Source organism: Oryzias latipes, chromosome 6 (assembly GCF_053564925.1).
Source record: "Oryzias latipes strain Hd-rR chromosome 6, Olatipes_Hd-rR_3.1".
NCBI lineage: Eukaryota > Metazoa > Chordata > Actinopteri > Beloniformes > Adrianichthyidae > Oryzias > Oryzias latipes.
In genome coordinates, this window is record NC_136242.1 from 15,799,753 (window position 1) to 15,826,223 (window position 26,471).

At 41.4% G+C, this 26,471-nt stretch overlaps 1 protein-coding gene across 4 annotated transcripts; it reads left to right on the forward strand.

Annotated features, from left to right (window-relative positions):
* On the forward strand, nt 1-26,373 carry prickle1a (prickle homolog 1a). Of its 4 annotated transcripts, XM_023955660.2 has the most exons (9): nt 1-299; nt 13,289-13,480; nt 18,207-18,398; nt 20,691-20,804; nt 21,666-21,803; nt 21,906-22,109; nt 22,242-22,428; nt 24,014-24,880; nt 24,970-26,373. In XM_023955660.2, the coding sequence occupies exons 3-9, from the start codon at nt 18,219-18,221 to the stop codon at nt 25,812-25,814; spliced, it is 2,535 nt and encodes an 844-aa protein (XP_023811428.1). In that variant the 5' UTR covers nt 1-299; nt 13,289-13,480; nt 18,207-18,218; the 3' UTR covers nt 25,815-26,373. The 4 variants fall into 4 exon arrangements, with proteins under 4 accessions (XP_023811428.1, XP_023811427.1, XP_078805435.1 ...); XM_023955659.2 differs by lacking the exon at nt 13,289-13,480 and having other exon boundaries at nt 31-299; XM_078949309.1 differs by lacking the exons at nt 1-299; nt 13,289-13,480 and adding an exon at nt 1,497-1,527.
* Nucleotides 26,374-26,471: the final 98 nt, after the last annotated feature.

Genomic DNA, 26,471 nt, shown 5'->3' on the forward strand with positions numbered 1-26,471 from the left:
AATGTCATCTCACTGTGACCGCCGAACAGCGCCACAGCGCACCGTGCCGGGGCTGAAATCACTGCGCTGTGGGGACTGCGTGCGTAAAGTTGCATTTACGCGCGCCCTGCGTCTCCCGTGCAGCCGGTTTCAGGGGTTTAAGCTTATCTCCTCGTGCTCGAGGAACAGGCACTGTCTCTGGCTCGGCTAGTGTGCTACAGCCTCTCTGGACTTTGGTGATGCAAATGAGACGCAATCGATTTCCTCACATCAGGAATATTGGTGCTGGATTCTGTTGCAGTGAGTGACCATTTTTGGAGGTTAGTGGAATAAGAATCGACTTTTTTGTGAGTTTTTTTAGATGTTGGTATTAGATGTATGCTGTCTTTTTGTGTGTGTTTGTATCACGTTCTCCTTAGGTTTATGCTTCAAACCATTTAAATGCGCAGATGAAAGAAGAATCCGATTTGACTCATGCAGAAGTGTGAAGATGTGTTGGAGCAGCAATCTCAGTGCATGCTTCTCACACTCAAACAGCAGCATAGAGTGCCATCTTAATCCCCCCGCTTTGCGCTTTTACGCAGCACTTCTCCAAAAAGACTCGTCTCGCGCTCCGTGCGCGTGTTGCCGGAGTAACTTCATACCTGTCACACTGTGAAGGCTCGGTCAGACGCGTCAGGGGTGTAGAAGTGTTGGCTCCCTGGGGCCCTCCAGATGTATGGACTCAGCTGTCGCCTGTCACTTTGGTGACAACTGGTTTAGTTGGTGACCGCTCTCTGTCAACTACTGACTTCTGTTTGACTGTCAAAAGTGCTGCTCAGTGAGAGGTACCAGTCAATACTGATCTGTGGAGCAGTTTTCGAAATATTTTATGATCACACCTATGTGCTGGTTATTTTAAAAATATTTTGCCATTCATTTACTCAAACGTAAGTAAGTGCTTTGTGAACATGTTCAATAATAAAAGTGGAAAAAAAAGAGACGAGGGACAGCTAAAGTTGAGCATTCATCAGCCCTCATAGACCTTTAGAATTACATATACCTTAAATGACTTTCATTTCCATTCTGAGTGCGCACCCTCTGCTGTGAAACTACCAGACATATGGGAGTAGTTACTGCTACATATTTATACTTATAAACCCAAAGCTTTCTGCTAAGTTTTGTGCTCTGATTGGGCTTTAGTGAACTCTTTTATAAGCCATTAAACCCATTTTGCATTCTTGGTGGTTGACAGAAGGACAGACCCACCTGGCTTGTACCAAACTGCTCAGATATCTGTCACTATGAGCACAGCTGATGCAAACGGAGCACGACTGAACCCAGAGCACTCCACTTAGATTGAAGAAGCAGCGCAGGAGATGGCCTGGTCTTTGCTTTGACATATTTAATGTGTCATGGAAACCATTTTTGTGCTAACAAAAGAAAGCAAAATAAGGGGCACTCGTCCCTATGTTTGATACTATACTTTGGACCACCTGAACTGCATAAAGAGCACTTGACTGCAGCATCTACTCAGAGTCAACTGTGCCTCTCAAAAGGTATTACTCTGTAAGTAATGGTACTTGAATCTTTTTTTAAAGTGTTACTGCTCCCATTTACGATTGTAGCACTTACCCCCCCAAAAAAGTTTTTCTTTTCTTTTTTCTTGTTGGAACACTGGCCAGATGAGAAACATTTCATGTAGAGAGGGACGGCTGGGGAAAAGTTGCTGGCTCGGATGCGAGAGAGGCAGTTCATTACAGGACAAAGGTAGCGGTGTCACCTAGTGGCCAGATCGCAGGTTGACACCCTGACTGCCTGTAAAGACAGAAGACATCAAAGAAAATCATGTTTTTGGTGTTTTTAACATGTTCATGTGGCATTTTTCTAATGATGGTGGACGTATATAAAGAAAATCAGATGTGAAGCTACTGTAGCAAGACAAAAGCTCCCTGCTCTATTCACAAAGCTCCATTCTGTTGCATCCACTTGTTGGTGACCAGAACCAAATGCATCTTTGTTTTCCTCATCCAAGCTGAAATTTGGCTTAATACTGTACGGCTGGATAGCTCCAACATAGATTGCTATTTTTGTTGTACGGGTAATGTATGGTTGGGGTTGTAAAGGGCTGTAAGCTATCGGTAGAGCATTAAACAGATGGATGTCAGGGGAGGGGTGGGCTTACCAACAGTCAGCCAACTACTCAGAGGTGAATATCTGATGAACTACTGCCGCTCTGCAGAAACTACGTCCTAGAAAAACAACACAGGTATTTTGATTGTGTCTATTAAAACAACATAATCATATTTAAAAGACCACTGGGAACACTTTTAAAATAAATCAAAAGATGTTTGGAGTGGGACTTTGACCAAGAAATTGGAAAAAAAAAGGAGAAGTTGGGTGTTTAACTCAAACAGAAATGTACATGTACAATAGACAAGACATTAAGATACTGTGTTTGGACAAGTGAGTCTGCTATTAAAGTAATTTAAAAACAGCATTATTGGTCACAATCATTGTTCATATTTCCCATTTCCAAAAACTGAAATAGAAAAGAAGCACCATGGTGTCCAAATACATTTTAAGAAATTTGGAAAGCAAAAGACCTTTTTCTTTGATCTATTTACCCTCTAAAAGTTGTTTAAAAAATTGAGTTTCTGATTGCAGATGCAGTTTCACCACATATGATCTCATCGTGTAGCTTCAACCAGAGACGCTATAGGCCTCTAACATAAGCACACTTGGTGGCAGTAGAAACAAATCACCAAAATGAAAACAGTTTCAGACATAAACAATAAGCCTGTCATGGCGTGTGTGTCTTCGTCCTGACATGGACAGAAAGAGTGCTCACCTATTTAAGCGTGTAAAAGCTGCAGAGTGTACGCACTTGTCGCAGACACCCAGCTGAGAGGGAATGGGTGGAACGCACCGCCTGGTGCCAGTGTGTATACATTCGGGCGCTGTTGATTTAAAATCCCAGAACCAATGAAATGAACACAGAAGGCTGTTTGTGCAAAGCCAGAATGAATCACTTTGCGCCCGTTTAAATCGCCTGCAAGCCATAACACTCTGGCAGTCTTTTTATCCTCAGACGTGGTCCAGCTCACCTCAGAAGGGCTAAAAGCAGAGCAGCACAGGGCCAAGTGTTGTGAAGAGCTGTCAGACGAGGCCAGTCTTTCATGGCTCTGCACAGGGAGGTGTAGTTGCGTTGCCACAGTCAGATGGCAAAAAGCAGAATCCATTGACTGTACACTGGTTGTGTGTGTGTGGGGGGGGGGGGCTGACAGAAGCATAGTTTGTTTAAATACCAGTGGTGCATGAATCTGCAATTACTGTCCTTGTTTGCTAAATGACAGGTAGCAAAAATACTCAATCTAAGGCAGTGTGACAACAGTGTGAAAGAAAAATCGTTTTTTAATGTAAAAATCAGCACCTTTTTTAGAAAGGTTGCCACAGACTCTCTTCTGATTCAGTAAAATGTTTTGAATTGCAATAAAACCCAGGATAATGAACTTTAACCAAATGTATCTTAGTACAACTTTTTAAATTGTTTTTTGTAGTACACATGCTTTTAGGCAATCATAATATTGTAATTGATAACTGGAAAAAAAAAAACGAAATTAAGATATTCAGGTGTTTGAGACAGATGGAATCACAACTGAAGTAACAACATGTAAATAAATGTGAGATCTCAAAGAATAAAAATAACTTTTTCCATTGCTTTTGTTTTTGTGGATATGAAAACCACCAAATGGTTCCCGAGCTGTGTCTGCAGCTCACCGCTCTTCGGATGGGTCAAATGCGGAGAACACATTTCACACACCTAGGTGTGTGACAGATAATGGGACTTTAACTTTACTTAACTTTAGCTTGACTTTGAAAAGGATTAGCTCTTTTAACTCTAAAGTTTTCAATCATCCACCTTAGTCACATGTGTGACTCAAAAATGACAAAAAATGCAGATATGTTTACCGGTAACGTATCTACTTCAAATTTTTATCTATTTTAAAGTGTTTTAATTTTGTGGTCTTTTAATTATGATCATGCTGTTTTAAAAACAAAAAAACAAAAACTTGTTTTGTTTTCTAGGACATGGTTTTTCCAGAGTAGCAGTAGTAGAATTTACTTCTGTGTTGTGGGCAGGTCTGTTGGTGTGGAACAAACCTTCCCCCACTTCCCAGCATCCATCTTTCTGCACTCCCTCGTGCTCTCTTTCAGCCCTTCGCAACCCCAATCTAAAAATAGCGGTGCAAAAAAATACAGTGAGCGATAGCTATCCTGCTGTACAGTTTTGAACCGGATACCAGCTCAGACAAGGAAAACATTGATGTACATGAATCTATTTGTCTGCATTGGAATGGAGCGGAGCAGGGAGCTTGTGGCTTGTGGACCTTGTGAATGGTTCCATGTAACAACTACTAGCTTTTTCCAACAGCTTTTTTTGGTCTACTTCTGATTCACAACGATTTGAATTAAAGAACAAAATCAGAAATTCAATTTGAAGCTTAATTTTCTTTATATTTGTCCTTCAACATCAAAAAAACACTACAAAAACATGTTAATACACCAAAAAACACAATTTACATCAGAGTGGGTTTTTAAGGCTTATAGCATTAAAAGTGTTCACTCATATGAAGAAAAAATAAAAATTTTAGCTAAATTATTTCAATTGAAAATGACCAAACTAATCTCTGTTTTTAGAGATTGTAGCTTTGTGCTTCCCCTACTGCAGCCTTAAACCAGCATCATGGGAGTTAGTGTGGGATCTGCCTGAAGCAGTGGCACACATTGGATCCACATGTAAAGCATTATTCTAAAGTGATTAAAGGTAGTTAGTGATTTAGCGCTTCGAGGCCCAGCTCTGTTTATTAGGAGCTGCAGGATGATAGAGGGAAAAGGGTTTGGCTTGCTCGCTGGGGTTTGATGCACCGGCAGATCTTTTGTAACCACACAGCATAATTGCAGGGCCAAAAAAAAAACGAAAGAAAGAAAATCAGACCACCACGTTGATGAAAGTCCTGCTCCACACACATGTTTCGCTGTTACCACCATGTATAGGCATAATGTTGAGCTTTGCACATGTAGTGCATAATAACCACAGTGCAGTTCTGCGAAGCTGCTTATTATCAACATGCCTGTAAAGGGGAAGAACAGACACAAAACTATGTCAGCAATTTCACGGATGGAGATTCTTTCTTCTGATATAACGTGACATGGGCTTGTATCTGAAGGGTCTCCAGCCAAGAATCTTGAGACAAAAAGCAAAAAGGAAACTTTATAACCCTGATATGGTCATTAAAAAGTCAAGCTCATTTCCCCCAGCACACATCAGGGGATTTAGTTAAAGCTTTCCGGACATTTGGCTAGAAATATGCTAAACGGGTCGCTCCCACTCCCCTTCCTGAGGCTCTCATTCCTCCTGTTTGTGCTATCAGATGGGTGGAGCCAGTGAGTGTGGACTACAGCAAAAGGTCAGTGAGGTTTAAAAGGGGGACTATGCAAGGCGTTTTGGGCTGACAATGAAGGCATTTCCTGAGATTTTCTAGGAAAGCTGAGGGCAAAAGCTGTTTGTGTGTCCGTTCTATTAAATACTTTTTCATGATGGGGGACATATATGAGGAAATTTAAGCTTAAAATAGCATTGCTGAATATTTCTGTATTCAAATCATTGTGAATCAGGAGCAGATGAAAAAATGCCATTTGAAAAATATCTTATTTGTTATGATGCTTCATTTGGATGCATCCTCTTGTAAACAAACAGTTCCATCTTTTTTTTCCTCCTCTGGCATCTGGCTCCAAATTGAATGGCCGGATAGCTCCAATATTTCTCGCTGTTTTTGTTGCACCTGTAATGTTAAGTTGTGAGGAGCTGTAAGCTAGCGGGAGAATGTGTGAAAAAATAGATGATGGGTACTGGGGGCATAGTTACTCCGCCCACAACTTCTGCCATTCTGCAGAAACGACTCAGGTTTTTTGATTTTGGCCAAAAACTTTATTATATTCATTAAAAGAGCACTTGGAAACGTTTTTACAATAGATCTAAAGATGATCGGAGTGAGTCTTTAAATAAGTAACATTAGAGTTGTTACCTTTTCTTTGTTGTTTTCCAGAAATGTTCCAACTTTACATTGAGTCCTGTCTCCTGGTAGAATTATGTGAGTGCAGGAAATGGTCTTTCAATGTTTTTTATTTTTATTTATTAATCTTGGAAAGAAATTCCAAACATTTTGTAAAAGCTTTATAGAGTAAGGGATTTGTCCGCCATCCCTACCGTCACTTTTTAAAGATTTTTTACATATAAATCTGCAAGAGTTCTTGTGTTCTATTTACGACTGATTTGAAGAATTGGACTTTGTGGTCATCCACAGGTAGAGGGACATTGCTTGATGACAGACAGATGCAGTCATGTTGACAAAGGCCAGCTGGGGACATGTGCAGCGGGACAGCAGCTGGAGGCGGGGGGGGGGGCTCGCCTGAGCTCACTGAGCTGATGCAGAAACAGTTGGTTTGGCCACAACAATCCAATGGCGGCTTCCCGGTGAGAGGCCACTTCAAAGAGGCGAGCTTTTGTTTGCTGTGCTTGCACTGTCTTCCTGTGAGGGGCTGGGCTCCCAAAGAAAACATGAGCTCAGCAGATGTGTGCATCTGTCCTGTGTTCACGAAAGCACACGCTTTTATAGTCCAGCACTGGCGGGATATTTGTTGCAATGAAAAAGAACATTAAGTGAGCAGCTTTCATTCTAATCAGCTCCATGTTCTGTGGCTCTAAATGGTTTGGCATTAGCGACTCCAACATAGTTTGCTGGTGGTGACAAAAACAGACTCATTACATACATAGTTTCCGAGAATAAGATCCACTCTTCAGGGATTTATAATTTGGAAAGTGATAATGCAGCCATCTGTGTGCATACAGAATCTCCCGTCCAAACAGAAAAACCCTAGTATTCACAGAAGGATCTAGTTTGCACAGAATATCTAAGAAACAAACCAAATATTTACTTGTATTAATGTATTATTATTTGTATTTATTTATATATTAACCCTTGTGCTATCCTAGGCACTTTACCATTGGGAGTTGGGGCATCTAGACCCACTAGACAGTGCGCTGAACTTTTTTCTTCAATGATTTGTGATCTTCACTGGTGTCCATGGATTACATGAAATCCTCTCCACCTTTATCCACCTTTGTCATGGTAGGGAGAACACGTCAATGGTCATCTTGACCCCATAGGATAGCACAAGGGTTAAAGTGAATAAATCAGAGGCTTTCATGTTGTTGTGTTTCTCAGCGTAGGCTTCTTTCAACACAACATCAGCCTAACCTAAAATATAGTTTCTCCTTCTTCTCCTTCATCACCCTGGCTCTTGCCAAGGATTGAATGGAAGAGGTACGGAAGGGACAACATTCGGCAGGTTTAAAAATAAATACATTATTACTTATTCTGTCTAAGTTTTAACATTTGCATGTTTCCTCTGAACAACCCTTTATGTATAAAAATAACCTGCACATAGTGAAAGTTTTTACAAAAGAAGGAAAGGTAGACATTATGAGGTGGGACTTCCTATTCTCTGCACTGGATGGTTCAGTCATTGGATGGTTGGTTTTATTTTGATTTAATTGCCATCAACACAATGAAATTTAATAAGATCCTGTAATTTGAATCACACAAACTGTCATTTACTAAAATAGGCTAAAAGAGTGGATGGGTTGATGGAAATAACTAGGATAAAAAAGCAAAAAGAAGGGTAAGGGTAAGGGTTTGATCACTGAAGAAGGTTTGGTTTAAGAGGTTATCATGCAGCAGCATGTTGCACGGTGGCGCAGTGGTTAGCGCTCTTGCCTCACAGCAAGAAGGTCCCCGGTTCAAGTCCCGGCTGGGGGACATGAAAAACACAACATCAATGGGGGACCTTTCTGTGTGGAGTTTGCATGTTCTCCCCGTGCATGCGTGGGTTTTCTCCGGGATCTCCAGCTTCCTCCCACCGTCCAAAAACATGCTACATAGGTTGATTGGCAACTCTAAATTGTCCATAGGTGTGAGAGTGAATGGATGTGTGATTGAGGATATTCCACCCTGCGACAGACTCGCAACCAGTCCAGGGTATCCCTTGCCTACGCCCAAGTGGCCGGGATAGGCTCTGGCAACCCCGTGACCCCGAAAGGGAATAAACGGTTAAGAAAATGAATGAATGAATCATGCAGCAGCCTAGATTTATACAAACATGGCTAAAATAAATGGTTTAAGTTGAAATAGCCTATCTGGGAATTCATTCATAAATACAGATGTAAATTTTATGACTTAATGATTTACAATTTGGCATTATTCAGTTAAATATCAATAAATTGGCAAGTCTTTTAATTTTAAACCAATTTTGTTTGGTTAAAAACTATCAAAACAATGTTGTTGTTCACCTTTTGGCATATCTCTTCAGAGCTCGCCACAGCAAATCAGCTTTCACTGATTCACGCAGATGATCTGGCAGAGATTTTTACACCGGATGGCCTTCCTGACATAACCCTGTATCCGGGCTGGGGACCAGCACAGGGAGACGCAGAATTGGACATCCTTGTGGCTTCACATTTAGACAGTAGTGCAAAACTTCTTGCCCAAGGACAGATGCTGGCTGAAGCTCATCATGCCCCTGGGAAACAAACCCTGATTTCCTATGTGCCAGTCCGGCATTTAACCAACGGAGCGATCCAGCTGCTTAATAACTAAAAAGACAATAGAGATTTAAAAAGAATGTGACAAAGGGGTGGAGCTTCATAACATTAGGAATAATTTACTGAAAATCTAAAATAAAGCTTAAATATTGTCGGAAAGTTTATTTTCTGTTAAAAAATCAAAAGTGAATATTTTAAGTAAAAATTGTTTGAATAAGCAATATTTTAAGTAGAGTGGCCCTGCTTTCCCAACTTAAATGGAAAATATATTGATAATTTATTTTTAATTCCTTTAAAAATCTGATTGGCTGAAGTTTTAGTTTGTAGATTGTGAGTAAACCTTTGCCAGTCCCAGCCATATATATAGAAGCAGGAAGCAAATACGAGTGTTAATAGTTTAGTTTAGTTGCTAGTTTTACTTCACTATCAGTTAAGTAAATTCTCCAATTAAAAAGTTGCATTAAATTAATGAAAAAATATAAAAAACAAAGGCTTTGAAGGTGAAACTTGAGCTCCTATGAATCTCTATAGCCATAATAGACACATATGTCAGCAAAAGTGTCAAAACTCCCATCAAGTGATGGAGTCAGTCACCAGAGAAATATGGTAAACATATGCACAGACACACTTGTAAATGTTTTCCTCTGACTCTTAGACCTGGAAACATATTGACCTCTTTATGCACACACATTAAAAATTGTCTTTATAAGATATTCAATTATACAGACAACATTATTGACTTTTAAAACCTTTTTTTGTTGCATTTTTACCAAATGTAATATGCTTTAATATCTTTGAGGTACAAAAAAAATCATATGAGTGCAAACAAAAAAGTGAAAATGACTCTTTAATTTTTTTTTTTATCTCAAAACAGAATTGACCAGATGAGCTAAAACTGTATGAAACATTGTTTTCTCAGCTGTTTCTGCCCTTTTATTACCACTTTCATGGTTTCCATTATGTCAAATTAAGCTGTGTTGGAAAGAAGCATCCCAGTTGTCAGAGTTCTGCCCCTGTGCTGTAACTGCTGTAGCATGTGTTTAATTAGAACACCCTAAAAGACTGTACCAGAGTTTTTCCTCTGGAATGTTAGTCATTAGTGGGATCCTAAAAAGGCAGCTCCGAAGTGTTTCAGTGTATTGTTGGATTCTATGGTTTGCCATTTGAAGCCAAACAGCTTTGGAGAATGTTTCCACATGTGGTAATTGTCAACCTTTTCTTCCTGTTTTTTTTTTTTTTGAATACTATATCTGTTTAAAAAAAAACAATCCACTCACACCCAAGGGTTCTCTGCTACTGCAGATTCTTTCACTTATCCGTTTCAGTCTAGGTTTGGGGGGAAAAATGCAGAATTTTTTTTTTTTAAAACAAACTCTAAAAATCCATATGTGTGAGATGCCTTAAAGTGGCCTTTAAGTTAATTTCTGTCAAAGGATGTGTTCATGTTCAAGAGCTTTACATTTACCAAAGAATAAATCAAACCTGGGCATAGAAGTGTTTTTAATAAAAAAAGGCTGCCACCTTTCATAACTGAGGGGAGGATTGGGACTTAAATGAAACAATAAAATGACAGCTTAAAAAGAAAGAGTGCTTGAACGTGTCATCTTAAAATTCATGGACTTTGATATCTATGCACATCTCCTGCTCATATCCATAGAGACCACACAGAACAGGTTTGATTGTCTGCTTTTGTTAGAGCAAGTGTGTAGTGTAAGAGGAACCCCATTCATCCTGTGGCTGCTTTGTGTGCAGACAGCCACAGGCTTTTGTTGAATTATGACATCCTCAAATAAAGGGCCTTCCTCCCTTTAACAGCTCCAGAAGCTCTGCTGCTCTGGTTCCCATTGTTGCCAATGAGCTCTGACTTTTACAACTACACAAGAGGGTGTCAAATCTGGCTAAAAAATGAAGAATGAAGAGGAGACGATGAAGAATGAGCCTGTCTTTTTTACCTAAGATTTAATTTATAGATAACGGCATATGGAAACTACGTCTTTTCGCAATAATTTATGGCAAAAAGCTTCAACATCAGGACATAGGAATGCCATGACAGTTGTTATCCTTCCATGTCACCATTTAAATTTACAACGTTGTAATGCAAAATATTAAGTTTTGTTTAATCATTTCACAAACCTACAAAATACAAAAGCAATTGTAGCTTTCTATTATTGCAAATTTGATTTTCAGCTTAGAAATGCCAATGTTTTATCACCAAATTTGGTTCTTTAACTCTCAGATCTTATTTTGTTAACACCCTCACTCAGCCCACTCAACCTGTTCACCATCTTTAAGTCAATTGCTAAATCAAAATGGATTCTTGTGTTATTTTAGAAAAATGTCACTTGTGAGACGCACATTGACTCTGTGGCCTCTATTGTGTCAGAGTGGAACAGTAAAAAGGGGTTATGTGAGGGTTATGGGACTAAGAAGCTCACAGTCTGACCTGGGTTTGTCAGCACCAATCTAGCTAAGTCAATATCAATGCACTGACTGCTCCACCAGTTGACCTTTTCCTCCTTCTTTCAAGGCCTAAAACAGGATTGTTGTTACAGAAGGGTGATAGGCTTTTATTGGCCTTTATAACTGAAGCTTTTGTTGAGCCTGTATCCTGCTAATACCCACTGGCAATTCTTTTAAACCTTAAGAATGCTTTTTTTTTTTACAGGGCAGCTCACATGGAAGTGAAAATTGGTGCTTACAATTGTCATTGGTGACTGGAAGGTTGAGACTGACCTTCCCTTTGCCCCTTTCATTACCCCAATTTAATCCATGTCCCAGGAGCAAAACCTAAACCGGTGATGTTTGGGTGTTGGTCGTGCTTGTGTCGTCATGTCATGGCAACTCACACGGCTCAATCCCAGGATGATGAGTATCAGTCTAAAGCGACGTGTCAGAGAAGAATGAACTTTTATCATTGGGTGTTGGTTCGGACTGTGATCGTCCTCGCCTGTCATTGTCAGAACACGCCGGACATGAACCTCCTGGCCATTAGCACAGGGTACATTTTTCCCCCTTTTTTCTTCTCCTTTTACAGCAGTAGGAAGGTTCAGACCAGGTGTGAGATGCTGTTCAGGTCGTTGTGGCTATGACTGGGGTATGGGCCATAAAGCCCACAGGCAATAGATTTATGGGTCATGTGGTGTTCTTTAAGGTTAAAGGTCAGGGATGCAGTACTTCTCCAACTTTAGACCATTCAGATGTCCAACCTTTTACCATACAGCCAGTTGTCTAACTTTATTTGTTGAGTTTATATGCCAATTCAGACGTTTATGGACGTTTGTCCTAACAAAGTATCTCAGATTTTACTTTCTTTTAAAGAAAATTTGTTGAAATTGTGAACAAATTGTTTAAAATCATAATCTAAAAGACCAGACACTGCCTCTGAACTCTTTAGTTAAGTGATTTCATTTAATCTTATTTTCTGAAGGGGGAATGCATTGCCAGTTCTTACCTTGAAGACTTGCTAATTGAGCAGGGGTGCTGAGTCTTTTGCAACAGCACAATAGCTTCAAGTTTGCTGTGACAAGGCGCCACTCCTCCCTGGCCTTGGCTCCTACAGTGGCATTGTCCGTGCACCTACACACCTCTAAGCTAATCAACACTTGTCACCATTTAGTACAAAAAATACCAGAAAATATGTCAGATTTAATTATTTTTTACTGATTCGACATACACACTATTTTAGGAAAATATATAAGGGGTTTGGAAATCCATAGCTACCATTCATCCAATCTAGAGAATTACATCCAAAATGTTCAAGCTGGTGCTGAAATGTTTCCCAAATCTCCTTTTGGCTCAACATGTTCCCAGATTCTTTCCTCCTAATTAAACAGCTCCTATGCTTTATCTCACTGCCTGAAACATTGTAACATTCCAAAGAAGAAGCTTTGATTTGTACAAGGTTGCACTTCTTTCTCACTTTGAAGCAAAATGATCACACCAACTTTGCCACCAAACAGCCATTAAGAGCAGAGTTTGAATTAACAGCTTCCTCTTGATGTCAAGAGGCAACTTAAGAAGAACCTGGTTCTGACACTCAGGGAGAGTTGAAGGAGAGGCTGAGGTCAATTGCATCCCTCCTGGGGAGTTTTACTGAACAAGCAGACATAAAGGCTTTTATAGAACATTGTAGACTGACCGATAAAATCCGCTCGGAGGCTAATCTGAGATTTTGAAGATGGTAGTAAATCCGTATAAAGCGTGTCTGTGAAATTTAACCACAGGCCTGATGTTCAAATCATCAAACTGATATATTTTTTTAGACATTTCAGTGAAATGAAAATGTAAAAATCTGCAGTTGAGGATGGCCCGTGAAGCTCTCCACTAACTAGTGTTTTACGCTCTACCCTAGTTCATGTCAGCTTTGCTAGTGCTTCTCATTTGGGAGCATGCTTTGAAGTACAGGAGCAGAGTCTCCGGTGCAGAGACGCCTTGCTCTGCGATGCCCTGCCGTTACTGGCTGCTCTGGGGTTAAGGGGCCGGCCTGCAGGTTAAGGGGCCTGGAAGAAGGAGGAGGAGGAGGAGGTGGAGGAGGTGTGGCGGCTGAGAGAAACACGGGTGGGATGACCATCTGGTTGGGCTACTCATGGACACATGTGTGTTTGAAACTCTCTCTTAAACTCTCCCATGTCTACTCAGATATCTCCTGATTTTTTCCATTCTCAGATTTGACATGGGCTGCTCCAGTGCAGACAGCTCTATTCTGGAAGTCTGACTACTCCTGTCCTGGATTTAGAGCTCCCAGGATCTTGCACAGATATGGACCCCAGAGGCTGGAAAAGAAACTAGGGCTGGATATAGTTGTGAGAAGATCTTTTTTTTGTCCCTTTTTGACCCAGGAGAGTAGGCCAAACTTAGGTAAGAACAGCACTGATTGAATGGTTTCTCAATGGCATCCATTCTGGCTCTGTGATGAAAGGTTAAACTGCTAAGAGAAAAGTTTATGTAAAGCATTGCTCTGTCACTCATCCTCAAATGCCATTTGGTGACGGTCATTTTTTTCAATTTCTCTCATATTATGTAAAGATCCACAAATGTGGAGTGTGCAAAACACAAGTGCTCCAGTTGGAGTTTTCCTTACAAAGTCTAAGGCATCAATGAGTATGCTTGAGTTATGTTTTTTATTCAACAGCATGTCACTTTGAAGGAGTATTTTGTAGTAGCATACATGTTGAGCCTGGTCCGTGCATGCAGGTGGTTTAGCTAGCGTGTGGGGATGTCACAATTCCATTCCATTTGCTTTTGGAAAACCACTTTCTACACCACGAAAGGAGCAGCTCTGCAGCACATCCACATGGATAACTTGCATTCATCCACTCCACTTCCACCTTTTCTATTTTTTTAAGCTACTAACGATTCTTTTCTTTGCTAAACAAATTCCACAAATAAATTCCCTCTGTGCAGCTTTTCAGCACCTTTACAAAAATCATTCAGTTACAAGTTTTCGGTTTGCTTAGATGCACACAAGTCTGTCGGTTCAAACAAGGATGCAGTTGTCTAACAAATTCATTTTGTGTGTCGTTTGAGTACATTACATGTTTTGGACAACATATATCAAACAAGGTTCCAAAAGTTAACAGAGTCACCTTTTGGGAAATGTTTGCCAGTACAAGAAGAGCAATAATTCATCACCTTTTTTTTATCTTGTCTGAAATGGAAAGAAATAAACACATTTATTTGAGTTCAAGCACAAGTAGGGACGTACAAGTTAAATCCTTGTTTTTTTTCTCCAACTGTCTGGCAATTCTAAGGCAGCAGAAGCCAAGTTAAACATTCTGGGCCGATCCAAACTGACTGAGAGCACTGTGTTGGTTTGAATGCATGTCCATCATTCACTTCCTAGAGGAATATAGACCCTAATTCAGAGCAGAGGCTGCTTATTTTTCCTCCACACTTTCTGCGGGCTTGTTAAATCTCAAGCTCCAGTATCTAGCTTTTAACAGGGAACTTATGTTTGAGGTTTGCTGAGAGGTTTTTGAAAATAACACAAATGTTTTGTTTGGGTTCTTAAGGTCAATTCTATATGAGGTTTTATAGAGGTTTGAATGTGATCAGGTGATAAATAACATGCTGCCCACAACTAAATCAAGTCCCAGAGTTTTAAAGGTCTATTCAAAAATGATTTAAAATGTGAACAAGTTGGTATTTTGCTCTTCAATGACTCACATTTGCGTCCAACCTTTTAATGTTTTCATGTTGTACAAAGCTTGTTGGAATATAAGCTTCACTGTTTGATTTTTTTATAGCACCCAAAGGTCCTTGATACTTGTGGGATGCATTCAGGTTTGAGCCGCCTGAGACCTTATAAATGACGTGTTTGAGCTTTCATCCTTCCCCTGGCCTGACTTTAACTTCCTCCCCTTTTGTGCAACACAACGTTAACTATTTCATACATGTTAGTCATCCCATTTCAGCTCCAGTCTGGTCGCACCCCCACTGCCCTCTAGCCCCCTGTGGGAAGATCAGTCAGATATGCAGGCCTGCAGCTCCCAAAGCCATGTTAACAAGCACTTTTACAAAAGAGTGAGAGGCTGTTAAACATTCAGGACTGCAGGGGTCTGGAAAGTGTGGGAGGAGGGCAGGGGATTGGGGGAGAGGGGGTGAAAAAGGGGGGGAATTGAAAAAGTAATTTGACAAAGGATACATCCTTGTTGGGAGCCAAACCTAAACAGCCATAAGAAGGGACGAGTCGGCTTAATCACAGCTAGAAGAGCTGGCTCGTGCTTCTGTCATTCATAGGGAAAGGAAGCCCTCTGGGCAAAGAGAGGAAATTAACCAAAAGACGGTGAAAAGAAAAAAAAATGTGGTCAGATAGGAAAGGTGCTTTGCTGAACGCCAAGCTGGGCACATCCTGTGTTCCATTTGAGGGCCTGGCTAAAGTTCACGCCTGACATTCCTGTGAGTCAGGTTTGGCTGCGTTGGACGTCTTTGGTGCTAGTTGGCCAACAAAGCAAACATCTATGCAGCTGGTGACTGATTTAGTACCTGATGTAAATTCTCCTGATTGGACCTGCCTAAAGTTAAGTCATCCCCCATGTGAAACCCAAACCTCTCAACAACGGTTGATTTTTTTACCGTTTTTTTTTTTGTGTCTCATTTGTGAGTCAATACTTGCAACTACAAAGAAAAATACACATTTTTACCCTTCGCTCTGATCTAAAGACACATCCGCCTGCTGAGCTAAATTCCCACCGGCCTCTGCATCACTCATTCCAGTGGCCACTCTCAATGAAAAGTCTATGTAAACACGTGCTTTGGGCTTTTGCAATTAAAACTCTTACATTCAAGCCTCGCTACACAAGTTTCTATGACTGTTTTCAGGCTTTGCATACAAAACGCGCGGCCATTAAATGCACATTGTAAATGAAACCCAGTCCAACTTTGACCAATCAGGAACTGAGATTTGGTCACGATGTATGGATGGCATCCCTTTTAATTCATGGAAGTGCCAACCATTTGAAAAATAATTAAACATGATTAATTATTAATTGGGGTTTGTTCCCAGCCAGGAAATATGGAAATGGAATAGAGCTGTAAAAAAAAACACCTGGCGCAAAATTCACAAGATTTAAACAGCTTCAACATTTCACACTGAGCCTCTTCTAACTGTAGGTGGGGGACATATGGAAGTAAACAGTAGAAAAAGACACGGAAAAAGACACGGAAAAACACTGCTTGTCCAGTGTGAACGTCATGGGCTAAACACGCATTCGTGAATGCATTTCAAATACCTGGTGTTATGCATCTTCATCCTCGTCATGTGTGAGATTATTCACCACAATGTCAGGAACCAAAAATAAAAGACAGTTTGACAAACAAGCCTTTGGTGTTCTCAACAATGACTTTATTGTTAAGAACAAGAGAAGCCTTTTCCTGGAATATTTCAAACACCTGACCTGACACTCTGTGGCGCAACGCCATTATGAATGAATCAGCAGCTACTGCTAGCCATCATAATTTACTGGGCAGACTTGCAAGAACATGCCGGCCATTGATACTTTTACGACCATTGTTGCTACTTTGTCCTTGAAGATCCATTAGATGGTCCAGTGGTTCTATTGGGTGTCTGTACTAAATCTATGTGGATTCCCGCCTCAAGCCCTGAAATCAGTCATTCTAGGAAGAACTGTTGGTTTTCAGGCCATTTTTCTCTGTTCAAAGGCTGTGCTTCACTGTGCCTGGTTTTCTCAGCTGTCCTCCTGGACTCCTCTTTGCCCTCACCAGCCATGGGGGGTTGAAGCTTGGGGGGAGGTGGCATAAAAGGCAGGTTCCTGGAGGGTGGCTGGGTTTCCCTATTTGATCTCAGCCAGACTCCAAAGCCTGTGAGAATTGCCTACAACTGGACGCACATTTATCATCTCCTTGTTGTCCAAAACTCTGACCAACAAGCACTGCTGTTTGGATGAAGCCGATAAAGGCTCTGCTTTGGTTTTGTGTTTCAAAAATACTTAATTCACCAGCATTTTCATTTGCCGGCACTGCCAAAATCTTAGATTGTGAATTTGTAAACATTTTATGTCAAACAATTGTTTGAATTCATTTAAATCTATGAGTGAATGCTCTCACGCTTTGATCTTCTTGCTCAGTTGTGATTTTTTGGTCTACCCGGACTGTCCCGTACCAACCTTTTTACCTGTCTGTCACTGCTTTTTTGTGTCAAAGATAAAAGAACTATCAGATGCTTATTGCAGGTTAGAAAACAAAAAGAAGATGGGAGGAAAAAAAAGAGATAAGAGGTTTGAAGACATTCCCCATATGGTGACTGTCTTCAGGCCAGGCCTGTGTTTATTCAGACTTCACACTCAACTTCTGAAGCCTCAGATCCCATGTGTCCAGTCTCAGGAGGACACAAAATGATGTAAAGCCCAAAAGAAAGCCAAAGATTTAGAAACCAGTGCCTGATCGCGACTCATGCCTTCATATAAGTGGGTGAACTGAGTAACGAGCCATGTCCGAGAGTGCACAGCTTAAGTCTCATGTGTGTATTTCTAAATGGTTTTCTGTTTATTGTCAGCATAATGAGATCGGATATTACCTCATGAAGCTTTGGGAATTTCCTAATGATTTCTGGATCCACAGAAGCCGCACGAGGAGGGCGCGCATTAAACTGCCACCACAATAGCAGTGAAAGGTTGTGGTGCTCTATATGGGAGCTTTTATGTAGGAAGACTCATCACTAGACATTAACCAACAAAAAAGGCCTGCTCAGATGCCATAATTGGCTCTTAAAGTTGGACTTTGAATGAAAGAAGTGGTGATGATGTGTTTAGGCTTTTGAAAACCCAGGCTAATTATGGATTTCATTCAATTAAATTAAATTTTATTGACATAGCCCAATATTTACAACAATAGTCATCTTAGTGGGCTTCGTGGCGGTAATTGCGTTAAAAACATGAATCATAAAGAACAAGTCATAGAATTCAAATAGGTAATGACTAAACTAAGCAGACTTAACTAAATTGGGCATCCCTGTCCTTAGACTGTCCTTTACTGTGTGGATTGACTAGTTGTTTAAATAAGGAAGAAAACGCATTTTTTTTATTCTTTTTATAAATCTTTATGTTTTTTTCTGTTTTTGTAACAGAAAGGGGGTCTGATGAGTGCAGCGGGGACAGCAGCTGGCTTCCATAGTGGGGCACGCCAGCGAGACTTCATGATGGAGCAGAAAGTCAATAAGCTCACCTCTGGCTTCCAGCGCAGCTCCACATCTGACGACGACTCCGGCTGTGCGCTGGAGGAGTATGCCTGGGTACCACCTGGCCTTCGGCCTGAGCAGGTAAGCAGTCTCTTCCTTAGCACAAGTGTTTGTTGTGCTGTTTGCAAGTACCATTTGCAGCCACTTCAATGGTTTGGCCCATTTCTGATCTGAAAAAGCTGCATGACATACTTCTCTTTAACTGTTCGTTTCAACACTTCACAAATCATTCCTTCCCGAAGCCATCATGGTGAGTAATGTTCATCCCCTGACAGAGAATAAAAACAGCCCTGACCTGATTTTAGCTCCCTTACAGCCCATTTTGCTGACCCAGATAAATGGCATTCATCACATTAATAAATAACACATCAGCCTCTAAAACATGGCATCTGTGAAAAAGACAACCTATTTCAGAAAACCTGCAAGCTCTTTTTGTGTTTGGTGTACTCTTGTCAGTGTCAGGCTCTTTCTTACTGGCAGGATGTGTGTACTTTCATTTACACATTGCGGTGCGGCAATGTCTGCTTGTGATTATCTGAGGTTTGTTTGGAGGAGGACTTGGTGCACCGAGCCTGCTGCTCCTGGTGGAATAAGGAATCAACGGGCTATCGTTTAACTGGGCCTGTTTAGTTGTGTCCTGAGGGCAGCCAATGTGATGTGGCACTTAGGAATTTTCACTCTCATCACTCTTTACTTACTTCTCCTTTTCCCAATCTCCCTCCATCCAGCTTTGCTCATAAAAAAAAAACCCACACATGAAAGCAATAAGTGGGTGATGGGTTAGAGAGGACGAGTATTCAGCAGCAGTAAACCCAAAGACTTAAACATGCATGGCTTTTTGTTTAGGGAAAAACCAGAGGTCAACTGTAATGCCTTTACTGCTGCCAATTCCCTAAATGGGCTGTGCATTAGGGGTCATCATTGCAGTGTCAAACCACATAGGTCCTTTGGTTATGGCCGACTGTTCCACAGCCCCTAAGGAGCTAGATGACAATTTAACGGCGGCATGAAGATGTGCATAATTTATGGCGGAGGCAGTAGGGGTGTTGAAATGACCCTCCAACCTCTAGACACTCGAAGCTGCAAGAAGTCCCACAACACACAAAACAGACACATCCCACCTCTTTATCTGGCTGAATGTAATGGCCCCCGCCTCATAAAGTTTAGATTTCAGTTGCCTGCTCCAAGGGTCAGGATGCAAGACACATTGCTTGGTCCTGGGCGCCCCAGGGATGAGCATATCCTACAAAAACCAGCTGTTTAACTGATTGGACCATCTGAAATCTGAAGTAGATTCAGGAGTGGTGCTATTCTTTTTACAAGAAAACATAGAAGTGGGTCAAGGAAAAGTTCAAGAAAGCTCCCCAAATACATTTCCAAAGCGGTTTATAAAAAAAAGGAATTATAACATACTGATGATTTAGTGCTCATTTTCCTAAGGGGAAAAATGGTTTGAATGCTTATTTGCTTTTTCTGTACTGCTGAGAATTTATAACTATAAACTGTAAATCAATGTTCTAACCACTTGTGCTACACTTCATAATTTTTTTTATGTCAATATTTTGGTAGTGAGAGAAGAAACCAATCCAGATATTAGTCATAGAGTAATTATTCATCTATTTAAAGACATTTTTACTGAACTGGGTAACAGATATATTAATATTCCTTAAATTATGTTGCAGGTTTGAGGATAGAACAAAGCTGCATATAAATATTCTGACTTTTTATTTTAAGTTGTACAGTTAACTTGCATATTGATCTAAATTGGCGTCCAAAATTCCCCCCAAAATAAAGAATTCAATGCTTACACTTTTTTAGTCTTTGGTACTATAGTAAGTAATGCTATGTACACACCGGACATGTTCACGAAAGCGGTTCTTGAACTTGTTCTTAGCATGCAGTGTTCACACTGGACAGTTGCTACCTGCTAGCATGTGTACAGCACAGTTGAAGGTGGCTTGGTGTGAAATGTTGAAATGGTGCAACTCTCATTCCAGGTTATTACATTCACAGCAAAGACTTGCAGTCATACAGTTCACCCGGGCACCAAAAAATATCAATTTCTCCTCCATGATCAATTTTCAAAAGGTTGGCACTTCCGTGAACTGAGAAGAACTGTTTGACTTTCAACATGCGTTCAATGGTGGCGGTTTTTGTACAAAGAGCCAGAAAATTGACTTAAAATCTTGGGTAGAGACTCGTGAACACGAACTTTAAACGTGAAGCCCAAAACATGTTTACATAGACTTTTTTTTATTAGTCGCTAAAATGTTTCCAAGCCTGGTATGAACGTAGCATGAGAGGTTAAGTGTGGTGTAAAACAGCTAAAATATTGCAAAAAAATCTATAACCTAGATGTATCGGTTCTTCCAGGTCCAGTTATATTTCTCCTGCCTTCCTGAGGAGAAGATTCCCTACGTGAACAGTCCGGGAGAGAAATTCAGAATTAAGCAGCTCCTGTACCAGCTGCCACCACATGATAATGAGGTGAGAACCATTTGTATGTTGAAGTTTCCATGCACAGCTCATAACTGATCCTCACATGTAGACGCATAGAGGAGGGTAAACTCCTGGTGGTGTTTGAGTCAGCTGCTGGATCTGTTTCCTGCTGTGCAGAAGTACCACTATCTCTGTACCAAAAGTGAGTCCTTGGCATGCGTGTTGACTTCACAGCAGAGGTTTTGTGTTCCACCCTCTTGTAAGCATGTAGTGTGGGCACAATGTGACTTTTGACTTGATGGCTTTATGATGTTTGCCAGAACCCCCCCCCAGAACACCCCCCCCCCCCCCCCCCCCCCCACCAGAGGGATTCCTGTCATAGCAGTGGTTTTTATGAGGCCTGCTCAGCAGGGGAGAAGGATGCGGTTTGAAAGAGACTTTATACGATGCCACCACCGCACTGGCACCACACTTCGACTTGGCTGCTTCTCTTCCTTTGTTGCCCATCCTCTTGATTTCCCTCTAAACACAGCCCTTGTTTGTGTAAACGTCTGCTTTCTCTCTTGTTAAGGCTTTAGAAAACATCAAAAAGGCCTGTTGTAAAAATGAGCTTCTCCATCAGGGACTGTGGGTGGAGATTTGTTGCCGTGTGTAGGAAGGGCGACCTGGGGTCAGGGGTTGCTTTTGTTCAGCATGCTCCAGTATGAACTCTGTCAGTCTTACCTAAGTTTACAACTGCTAATATGTTTGCCACATTCTGGCAAAAGCATCCTTTGAAGATTTATGGAAAGGTCCCACTTGAAATACAATTTTGTTTTTGCAGAAAAGTGGAAATCATCATAGTTTTCATGCTTATCGTGAGTCAAAAGCTTGATCTTTCCATGCACAACTTATTGCATCCTTTTGTAGGTTCGCTATTGCCAGTCGCTCACCGAGGAGGAGAAGAAGGAGCTCCACATGTTTAGTATCCAGAGGAAGAAGGAAGCATTGGGAAGGGGAACAGTCAAACTGTTACCCCGCAATCTTCTGAACAACATCTGTGAGCTTGTAAGTTGCATCGACGATGCTCCATTTTGAAATATTCCCACTTTGCCCACCGGAACTGACAGTCTCTGAGGGACTTTCAAACATTTTTAATGTTGCTTGCAGTGTAGCGAAAACATCAACGGCGGAGAAATGGCTATATTTGCATCAAGAGCGAGCTCTGGCGTATGCTGGCATCCGGGATGCTTTGCCTGCTCTACGTGCAGAGAACTGCTGGTAGATTTGATTTACTTTTACCATGAAGGAAAGATCCACTGTGGAAGACACCATGCTGAGTTACTCAAACCTCGCTGCTCCGCATGTGATGAGGTAAAGAAACCGCATGAGTGAATAAAAAAAAAATAGCATGCAGAAGGATTCATATCTGTCATTTTTGGCCTTTTGAAAACCCAGTTGAGAAATTATTTATATTATAAATCCAACACTGCACGTTTTCCACAGATCATTTTTGCTGATGAATGCACAGAGGCAGAGGGCCGGCATTGGCACATGAAGCACTTCTCTTGTTTTGAATGTGAAACAATTCTGGGAGGGCAGCGATACATCATGAAGGATGGCAGACCGTACTGCTGTGGCTGCTTCGAGTCTCTCTATGCCGAATACTGTGAGGCCTGTGGAGAACACATAGGTAAGATCCTTCTGACCCGCAGCAGTCTTGGCCTGCAAGGACAATATTGTTGATGCAATTCTTTCCTAACAGCGGCTTTGAGTGAAAATTTGACCCCGCCACATACTTACAACTCGCCAAAATTTGCGCGCAACTATTATCTGGAGGGATTGCCCTCCCCTAAAAAAAGATGTCATCGCAACAGGTGAAACTGTAAAATATGAATGGGGCAAAAATCTCTTATGGGGGGTTAAAAATAAAATTCTAAATCCACTAACTAGTTTAATATTTGTCAATTTTCACATTTACCCACAAAGAAAACTTTTGTTTCAGTGATCTTCACAAAATTTCACACACACCACCAGGTTAAATCTATAACCATGACCAAAGTTTCATTGACCTTTGACTTCAAGAAGAGGCTGCCATCTTACATTTTCAGAAAAGAAACACCTTTAGTACCAGCTAAATGTTTGAAGGGCATGTACCATGATTTTCTTAAGCCTTAGTAAACCATATTCATGTATGATAATATAATACCTGAGACACGCAAACGATTATTAATTATTAATTAATTATTTTCCTGAGTTATTTTCCAACCTGGAAGTAAGAAGACTGGATCTCTGAGGCACCGCCTCTCGCTCATTTCATGACATCATCCTTGAGCCAGCCTCTGCAGCGCGCCTGCGTTTTGCCCACAAAAACAAAAAACATCCAAACTTTTGTAAAGATAGATGTGCATATAGTGCATTTAAAATGAAAGAGTTTTTGCTGATCACCACTACCTCAGTGGATAAAGTGTGTGTTAACCTGGGGGCGGTGCTGGCAGTGCTGACAGCTGGGAGGGGCATAGGTTTTTAGAGGAATCCTCAGAAATGTGTGAATGGATCAAAATACCGATTTGGGGTTGTTTTTTTCTGAGGAATGAACATCGTAATAAACTTAAAAGCTTAAACTCCTAAGGATTTTTGATCTACTGCTTTCAAACTCCTCCAAGCATCATTGGGAGGTTACTTGGGAAAAGTGTTGGAATTAGAAGTTGTAGATTTGAGCAGAGTTGGTGTGGCGAGCAGGCAAAAGTGTGGTTCCCCTGTTGCTTGCATGATTTTAACTGGAATAGAATATTACATACATTACATACAATATTACATACAATAAAATATACATACATATATACATATATATCTATATATATAGTTGTCTTAAGCTGAACAAAACAAAATAACATGATATGAAAATATTAGGAAAGTGGGTGTGGTTAACAAAAAGCACTTAGGTCTAAATCTGAATTTTTACTGGTGTAGATCATTCTAGAAATTACATAGACCTGTTCGTCACCCCCAGGGGACCAAAAAGTAAAATGATTGCTGTTGAGATAAAACCAAAGCAAAAGCCGCACATGCAAGTATGACCAGGTTGGCAGGAGTAGTGGGGGAGAGTGTGTGGGGGGGGGGGGGGGGGGGGGGTCGAAAGGGGGCCACGGCAAGTAGAAACGGCACAGGTAGCTTTTTGAAGAGCTTGCTCCCAGCTTCAATTTTTTTTAGGTTTTCTTTTAAACCAAAGCATTACACACTTGATCAACATTCTAAACTCTACCCTTTTTTCCCAGGTGTTGATCACGCCCAAATGACCTATGACGGTCTCCACTGGCATGCCACTGAGAGTTGCTTCAGCTGTGCCCAGTGTAAGAGTCCTCTACTTGGTTGCCCCTTCCTACCATACCATGGTCACATTTACTGCTCCAAAGCCTGCACTGTCGGAGAAGACGTGCATGCCTCAGACTCTTCTGATTCCGCCTTCCAATCAGCACATTCACGTGAAACTCGCTGCAGCGTGCGCACAGGCAAGAGCAGTCGCTCTGCCGACCAATGTCGTCAGTCTCTCCTCTTCTCACCAACCGTCAACTATAAATTCCAGGGCCTCAGTGGAAACGCCGACGACACCCTGACCAACAAGATTGCTCATATGAACTTCTCAGAGGATCATTTATGGAGGGGGCACGGTGATGAGACTGAGGCCGTGGTAGACCAGGAAGAAGAGTGGGCCGAGCATGAAGACTACATGACTCAGCTGCTCTTGAAGTTTGGCGAGCATGGAGTCTTCCAGCAAGCAAATGACTCCCGACCCACCAATTTCTGGATTGCAGAAAAAGATGCCAAGAAGCAGGAGCCCTCAAAAAGTGGCAGTAGTGGGAGTGGGGGGAAAAGAGGTTTGGTCAATAAGAAGTACCAAGATGACATGTACTGGGCACAGTCGCAGGATGGGTTAGGGGACTCTGCTTATGGTAGTCATCCAGGTCCGGCAAGCAGCAGGAAAATCCAGGAGTTAGAGTTGGATCATGCAGCTGGAGGAGGCCTAAACGGGGAGGAGCCACAGTGGTACACAGACTCTTTGGAGTGCATAACAGATGAGTTCAAGAAGACTGATAAAGGTGTCCATGACTCCATAGAGTCCCTTGCTTTGTCCAATATTACTGGTGAGTAGGAAAACAACCTAACATGGTAAATCAAAGGAAAATAATGCCTTTAAAAAGACTTTTTAAAAATATTTATTTCTCCTTTCCAGGTGCCTCTGTTTGCGGCGACTATATAGCTCGACCTCAAGTATACTCTTTGCAAGGCCTCCATGAATTTGAGACAGAAGACTGTGAGAAAAGCAGCAATATGGGTACGCTCAATTCCTCCATGTTACATCGAAGTTCAAATTCCCTAAAGAGCCTGGAGCAGGAGGATGTGGTGGAAACCGCTGCAGAAGACCACGAAACTCCTCTGCAGAACAGGCCGAAACCACACGTCCCTGCCATAAGGAGAGCACGCTCCCAGTCTCGACCTCAGCAAGTCAAATTCTCAGACGATGTGGTGGACAACGGGCGTTACTGCGATCTGCCACTGCGCCAGCCCCCTATGAGTGAGCGGACTCGTCGTAGGGCGTGCCACTTTGAGGAGCAGGGCCTCCAGTCGGGTCGTCCTAACCACCAGCACAGGAGGCGTCGAAGTCGCAAGTCCCGTTCTGAAAACGCTCTCAACCTTTTGCCCAAGGAGAGAGAACAAACAAACTACAAAGTGGCTCATAAAGGAGGCGCCCTTGGATCAAAGGGGTATCACTTCCTCCACGGTCACCCCAATGCTGCCGCCATGTCAGACTACAGACAAGGCCAAGCAATAGGGAGCTTTTTGGGCCTGTATGGCGACGAAGACGACTGGTGTTCTACTTGTTCGTCATCTTCATCTGATTCTGAAGAAGAGGGCTTTTTCTTGGGGCAGCCCATTCCTCAGCCCAGACCCGAAAGACACTACTATACCGATGACCTTTCTAGCTGTAAAGCCGGCATGTTTTCTCTTCCTCATGACCAATGGACAAAGTCCAAAAAGAAAAAAGGCCGTAAAGGGAAAAACTGCATCATTTCTTAGGCTGTACCATCTTGGTATTTTGTGTTATGCCTACACTCACAAATCTCCTTTGTGTACTGTTAAACTTGCAATTCAAGCTCGCTTGCTAAACCTTGTAATGCCTAGTTTACAAAGCCAGTTGTTTAGGACAAACCACGTCTGTTTGGCATTACAAACTGCTGATCAACTATTTTAGAAAAGCGTATTTATAAAAACCCAATCTAAACCATGTTTATTTAACAGCTATGGAATTGTGTATATACTGTAGAACAGAAAGAAGGAAAAAATGAAAAGGAAAGACTAAATGGCTATTTTTGTATCCTTAAGATGCTTTTAACTGTAACTATTCACAGCTGGTGCAGATCTGTTTTTATCTCAGTGCCGGTTAATGAAACGAAAAACTGCCTGTGACTCCAGCCCTTCAAGTGCTGTCGTTGTCATTAGAGCACTCTGTTGGGCGCTATATTTGTTGGTCATTGTACTTAAAGCAAATCAGTGTAACTTGCATAAATGTACAAACTGGAATATAAAAACCAAAACAGGTGATGGCAGTAATAAAATATCTAAGTATGTGTGTCTATTTACAGTATATATATTGAAATATTTTCTCTTTTTACTTCCCTAAAACACAACAGACATAACATTAGGTACGTTTTCATCATTAATTCTAAATAACCG

Bases quoted from the DNA above. Each gene is read 5' to 3' on its own strand.
- prickle1a (XM_023955660.2), top strand. From the start codon at position 18,219: ATGAGTGCAGCGGGGACAGCAGCTGGCTTCCATAGTGGGGCACGCCAG. The intron at 18,399-20,690 runs GTAAGCAGTCTC...CGGTTCTTCCAG, and splicing joins CTGGCCTTCGGCCTGAGCAG to GTCCAGTTATATTTCTCCTG. The intron at 20,805-21,665 runs GTGAGAACCATT...ATCCTTTTGTAG, and splicing joins TGCCACCACATGATAATGAG to GTTCGCTATTGCCAGTCGCT.